This window comes from Poecilia reticulata, linkage group LG10 (genome assembly GCF_000633615.1).
Source record: "Poecilia reticulata strain Guanapo linkage group LG10, Guppy_female_1.0+MT, whole genome shotgun sequence".
NCBI classification, from domain to species: domain Eukaryota; kingdom Metazoa; phylum Chordata; class Actinopteri; order Cyprinodontiformes; family Poeciliidae; genus Poecilia; species Poecilia reticulata.
In genome coordinates, this window is record NC_024340.1 from 8865009 (window position 1) to 8872193 (window position 7185).

General features: G+C 39.0%; 1 protein-coding gene across 3 annotated transcripts in view; it reads left to right on the top strand.

The window, feature by feature from the left end:
* The window catches only part of pcdh18b (protocadherin 18b), a 10932-nt gene extending 4705 nt beyond the window's left edge, over positions 1-6227 (top strand). For all 3 annotated transcript variants that reach the window (XM_008419873.2, XM_008419875.2, XM_008419874.2), the window contains exon 4: positions 4732-6227. In XM_008419873.2, the coding sequence (XP_008418095.1) occupies positions 4732-5687 (956 nt within the window). In that variant the 3' untranslated portion in view covers positions 5688-6227. The remainder of the gene's footprint in view (positions 1-4731) is intronic.
* Positions 6228-7185: the final 958 nt, after the last annotated feature.

Here is a 7185-nt window from a genome sequence, read left to right on the forward strand (position 1 = left end):
TATCTTCAAAACAGCTTTGTTTTGCACCAGAATAGAAGATATATTTCCCAAATTAATTTATTTTGTCACTTGTACTTTAGTTCTTTCTAATATTTTCCCTGTTATATTTATACAGCTTCTTTATTAATATGAAAATAAATATTTTAAATTGTTCAACAACATGTCATCATCCTTTCCATTGATGTAATATCTGTCAGTGCTTATAGGTTTAGTTTTTAAAGTACTTTTACCGTGATAAGGCATATCGCTAGTACATGAGTATTTTCCTAGTTTCATCTTAAATGAGCCAGCTGTAATCATCTCAAAAGAATACTTAAAATCACACACCGACTGAAGACCAGCAAAGAAATGGACCAGCAAATGGAGATCAAAGTGGGGCCTCTTCAGCCTCTATAGAAAATGGCCTCTGTAATAGCGGTCCTGAGATGTTGCATTGCATCATTTGCTCTGATCTAATGCAACAGAGAAGGGAGACAAAACACACAGTTTATGTCATACAGATCATTTCCAGACTTTAGTGTTTGTTTAACCAAAAGCCAATGCTGTCCCAAGGAGCTATGATCATTGTAATGCTTTGATACCAAGCTGTAGATGTACAGTGTCAGAAAGGTTTGTTCATCTTTCTAAACAACTCCATATAATCAGTATAACTATTTGGCATTTAATAACAAATTTATGCTGACTAAGAGCTTTGTCTTTTCTGTTAAAGCATCAGTCTTTAACAGACTGTATTGTAAAGCGTGTACTGTTAGGATGATGATTCTAACTCAGTGAACGGTAAAGAAGTTGGAGCAAGGTGAAAACCTTACGCTGAAAAAATGTCTCAAATTGAGCTGGACTGATTGTTCTGCACTAACTGCTTTTGCCTTGGAAGATGGTGACTGCTGGTGTATGCACATCTATCCTCACTGTCACTAAGTTCTTAAGATATCTTTCCAAATATCTCTAGTGATCCTCCATTCAGCCAGCCATTGCTTCTGTGTGCTGTCACACTGCATGGACTCCCCATCTTCTCTACTGCCCAGTTAACAAGTAAGAACTTGGAACACTTGTTGAGTGTCCCGGTTGACTTTGAAATGCTGAGCTCCCACGCATCTCATATACTCCAGTCTGTGCAGACTAGTTGTGAGGGACACAATTGGTCACTTCCTCCAAAATTCCTCCGTCTCTCTCCTGTCTCAGCAGACGTTACCGAAGTTACAGAGCAGCTTCTTTTATCACCCCATCCGTTTTCTCCCAGTGCTGGTGCCTCTACCCATCCAGCCAGCTTCCCACACAGCCATCACTCGATACGCTATTTGAGATACATCCCAATTAAAGTCTCTGCAGACGGGCAGAGAGTCTCATCACTAACACCTCCTTCCCCATCTTCCCTCCTTTACAGCTGTGCGGAGGATCTCAGCTCGTTAGTCAATTTATTTTTTTCCTTCCTTCAAGCTTTCACTTTCACCCATTGAATCTGAACCTCTGCTGCTTCCCTGATGAAAAGCAGCTATTTAATTGCCATGTGGCAAATAGTTGCTATGGAGTCACATCTAAGTAGTGCTCATGATTAGGGCMTGAAGAACATAATTGCAACTCAAAGCTCACCTTTCTCCATATGCAGACTGGGCCCACCTCCTGCCCCCATGTTCGCTGCATGGTGGAGGATTCTGAGCAGCATTTAGTTTCTTCTTTACAATTATGACTGAGTTTGGGGACCTCTGCAGACTGCTAAATGTGGCAATCACTGGAGTTCTGGTAGACGTAGGAGATTTTTTAATGCATTTTTTGGTCTGTATGCAGAATTTGACTGAATACTGTCTGACTTTCTTCATGGAGTGAGAGAATATTGAAAATAGCTAGCATGATGTAGCATGCTTTGACAGAGTCATCAGTCTTTGTTCACCTTTCTGGCCCTATCAAACCACAGATTTAAACGAAAACATTTGACAGACTCTTAAAATTATTAAATATATTTAGGCTAAATAATAATTCTGGTAATAATACTTATCTATTTCCAAATAAACATAAAAGCATAAATATTTTGGCAAAATGCATGATGTGAATACAGATATTTTGCAAAATAGATATATTTTGCTGCATTCACACCACCTATCCGCGCCTAAAGATTTATAAAAACTCTTGTTTGTGGTGCATGTGTTGACTGAATCTCCAGAAATGATTGAAAATCACCACATTCTAGGTGTTTCTGTAACTTTTTCCACATCTGTCTCACTTTATGCTGACTCCATTTTCTAAACATCACCCCTTCCAAAGAAAATGGGAGCTATAATCACTGTTGCTCAAGGATAGTTCAGTTCAGTGTCTTTAGTAGTTTTTCTTATAATTTTTGGTAGAATACTGCTAGCTGTGGTTGCCAGAATTTTTCAATATAAATACGATAAATTCTGGCAACCACAGATGCTGACATTTTACCGTAATTTAATTGTCATGTATCTCTTTATTATTTTTTACAGTGTGATTAAAATACTATGATTATGTTTTGAGCGAGAAATGGACTTATGAAATGATTTCATTATCTAAATACTTTGTCTGAACCTACACTAAGTAAATCAGTTTTTATGATATTAAACTTAACCAAAAGACAGTTATCACACACAGAGGAGGAGGTGAATGAGTGACTGAGGCCTTGTGAATAAAATGTTGGGATTTATCTATGTCTGACAGTTTCAGTGAAAAAAAAAAGAAAAACACTGTAAAAAAGAAAAAATAGAAAAACTCAGGCAGACAGGAAAAACTCTTAAGATCGCTTTAAGGTTCATTCTGCTTTTCTTAAACTTCCCATACAGACTTCTGTATGCATCAAAGACATACTGTAAAGTTGTAGCAGAATAATTCTGATTCTGAAAGAAGATTCTGATTCACATCAGCAGGGCTTATTAGGTAAAATTTTAAAAGTGATTCTATGCTCTGTGAAGTTAATCTTCTTCACAGAGTATTTGGTAGTTTTGTTGTTTTTGCCTGCTCAGATAAATAGAATTGGTAATTGGTAGTAAACAATTACTGTCTTTGCAATTTAGCTGTGTCAACTTGAATGAACTTGTCAAATTATTTGCTGGCAAATAAATCAGTTAAACTGAGGCCCAGCCAAGCTTTCAGGCAAACTTTGCTTGATGCATTCTTCTTTTTATGCTCACACACAGATCACTAGGGTTAAATCTTTTATTTTCATCCTTTCATCAGCGGGGCACCCAATCAGTCTCTGCCTACGCACTTTTTTTCTTTTTCCTTCCAGTGCGCCCAAATGCACTTTTCATCTGCTCTAAGATGTATTATAAATGTTCCTTTCATGTTAATGAGGGGATAATGAAGTCCCTCAATGGCACGACTGAAAAGCAGCGCACTCCTTTAATGAAGGCTTTAAGTTGGCATATTTGATTTGTCTAATTTATTCTTTGGAGATTTTCTATTTGAAGATTTAATATTGAAAAGAGTGACATGAAAGGGGAAAATGCAGGGCTTTTAAAGAGGGAGTTATTTTCAATGTGTAATAGGCATTGATCGGCCTTGCTGAATTGTCTCCCCATGGTAAATACATTGGAAGGTAGCAGGCTGAGCTCCTGCAGAGAGCCTTTCAGACTAATTAGGGCAGATTTCTACCATGTTTAGAGAGCAAGGAAAAAAAACACTTAAGAACTGGCAGGGAAATATCAACAAGATGAAAAACGACACGGGCCGACTTTTTCAGCTTTGATTTTTACATTGGATTAATAGTTCCTTATCTTACATATACAGAATATTAATAAAGTGATCAAATATATTTTTATCAGTTAATTAGCCTGACTAAAAGTCTAATTTTATTTTTTTGTAGGCATAAAAATCTCTCAATACAGAGATTGTTTTCCCGTTTCCTGTGAAGAAACAAAAATGAATGTTATGATATTTAATATTTCTTGATCATTGGTATTTTGTTATCTTCTTCTTTGTCATTAAGTTTTTTTTTATGTATGTAAGGTTTCCAAACTTTCTGTGATTCATCCTTCAATCTAGGTTATGAAGGGTAAAGTGTGGCTTTACCCCGTGTGGAGGAGTTCTAAGTGAAGCTGTTCTACTGTTAGACCAAGTCTTTACGTGATTCTCTGTATCTTATATTAGATTAATGAATAATGAAGTCTATTATGAAATAACATCATATGGTTCCTGTTTTCCCCAAAATATTTGAGTCTCTGGACGGCATTTTTAGTTACTCTTTTATTTTTAGTTGAAGAAAAGTCAGACAAACACATATTTTCTGCTGAATGACCTTTTTAACTTTAAAAATGACTTTAAAGTGTTCTTCCGGTTTCTTGAATTCTCAGACATGTTGTACCTGAAACTGAACAGCATAACCAACATTCTCCAAAAAATATCCAAAATACTCAAAATGTCCCCAGTACCTTTACAGTAGAACGCCAGCAGCAGTTAACTATCTGCCACTGACAGTAGACACAAAAATGAAACACAAATTGTTGCCCTGATAATTCCTTTTTTCTGTTCCATCATAAACTCAGTGCTAGCTTCCAATAGGCAGCGTGAAAACAAGCTATACATTAGCATCTATACAGTATACTCATATTCAACCATGCATTTTTTTTTTACCAGCTTTTACTTGTTGGCTGTGCAGAAAACCAGTTCTGGATTCTTATGGAATGAACTACAATTTAATGTTAACGCATACATCACCACAGTAACCAACTGTGCTTCAGCTTTCTGCTGTGTACTAATGAGGATGTATCTTCCTTGTTGCAGCTATGAAGCTCTGCACAGAGGAGTGCCGAGTTCTGGGCCATTCCGATCAGTGCTGGATGCCCCCGTTGGGATGCCCTGCCTCTTCCTCTGCCGACTACCGTAGCAATCTCTACATTCCCGGGGAGGAAGCCCATCAAGCTACTGACATCACTCAGGAAAAGGTCCCCCAGCCTTGCACTGACACCTGCACTGCTCGCAATCAGAGCTTTTCCACCTTTGGCAAAGACCTGGGTGGGGAAGATGGTGCAGAAGAGGATGGGCTGGAGGGAGGCTCCAAGTCCACAGACGAAGACCTGTGTGGGACCACCTCACTGCTGTCGGAGATGAGCAGCGTGTTCCAGAGGTTGCTACCGCAGGGTCTGGATTCTTATGTCCAGGTCAATGAGAACCAGAAGGGGACTAGCCTGAGCGGTGTTGGCGTTCCAATGACGGGATCTTTAGACCGTCGCAGGGGTCATCTACCTGGAAAGCCCAGCCCCTCAGTTCACCAGCAGGGTGTAGCAGCATGGGCTGCCAATACTCACTTCCAGAATCCAGGAAGTAGCATCGGCCCATCTGGGCAGCACCAGGGTGGCAGCTACCACACCCTCAAAGCCAACACCAAGCTCAGCTGCCAGAGCAGCAACCATAAAGGATCACAGGCACCTAAAACCAGCCCCCAGAACAGCGGCCACAGCCCCAAACCCACCAGCAGCCCCCTCCTGTCTGGGCTTGTCAGCCCAACACTGGTGCAGACTTCTCTGGCCCAGCCCCCCATACAAGCCACACTCAATGGGCCCTCTTCAAAATGGCTTCCAGCCATGGAGGAGATCCCAGAGAACTATGAGGAGGACGATTTTGACTCGGTGCTCAGCCACCTTCAGGGCAAGCGCAGCGACAGCCGGCATGAGCTGGTGGATGCCAGCGAGCTGGTGGCTGAGATCAACAAACTCTTACAGGATGTCCGGCAGACGTAAGGGCACATCCTCTTATTTATTACTGGATGCTCATTGTTTCCTTTCATGAAGAACAAAACTGTGGGTAACCATAAAAGAAACGCAGCTAAGTAAGTCTTGTAAGAATAAAAAGACAAAAAAGTGAGACTTGCAATTGTCGTTAAAGTTGCATTTCTTCTGAAATGTTTGTGTTTTGTGAATGCTAAATATCCAAAAAAAAAAAGTTTGTAAATGCTGTTTGGTACACAATGTACATTATGTGACTGTATTTATATTTGTATTTTAAAAATACATTTGTATTCTTATATTTATAAAAAAAATGTGTATATAAATTTAATCAAAAGTCTATTTTTATAATTTAATGCATGTTGAGTACAGAAACAATGAATCAAAACTTTGACATGCGATTGACATTCTGCATATTTAAAACTTTTGTATTGTGATTCTTTTTTATCTGTCAATATTATATGTATACATGAGTATGATACTGAATTATTGGACACTTGTGATTTATTGTGAAGAGAAGAGGAGGATAGATTAATAAAACAGTACACAAACTTCTGATGGCTATTTTTTGATGATTGTCAAATGTAAATATTAGATAGATAGATAGATAGATAGATAGATAGATAGATAGATAGATAGATAGATAGATAGATAGATAGATAGATAGATAGATAGATAGATAGATAGNGATAGATAGATAGATAGATAGATAGATAGATAGATAGATAGATAGATAGATAGATAGATAGATAGATAGATAGATAGATAGATAGATAGATAGATTTGTAATGACCCTTAGGCAGACAAGATGGTCAGCTTAACACGGGGGAAAAGCAACATTGATATTTAGTTGCATCCCCAGACTAATGCTCAGAATTAAAGAATTGAGCCGTTGCTCTTCAAATCAGAAATGTCCTTGTTTACTGGCYGAATGGAAACATGAGGCATTTCCTTGAAAATCACAAAACAGTGAAGGTAAAGGATCTGCCTGTGGGAGGCACAACTGTGGAGGCAGATGGAAAAAGCTACTGTGAAGAGACAAAGAGGTGCTGAGAGCTTCATGGAGGGCTTTGTTAGATCCCCTGCCCCTCCACACGGCCACAGCCCCCAGATCCTTACACCAGTCCCAAGCCCCCTTGTGCGGCTGGAACAGCTTGATACTGAGTGACACCTAGAGGTTCATTGTGTGCACTGGAACCTGTGACTCCAGCTCTGAGCTCCCGGCACCTCGTCACTACCAGTGCAGCTATCAGCAGCTAGACACAGCAAGTAACCAAACAGAGCCCCCTGGAGGGAACGTTGCTGAACTACAGTTTGATGAAAAACTGTAGTTCGCTTTGTTCTGTAAAGGAAACAAAGCGAAAGCCACATTTATGCCATAGTATCCGAGTATAGCTTTATAGTTTATATTAAAAAATTATGATGATTATATTCATATTTAAATTGATCAAGAAAGTTTTCATTAAGTCTTCATGTTTGGTTGATTATTTAAATTTAATTGCTTGTAGATAAC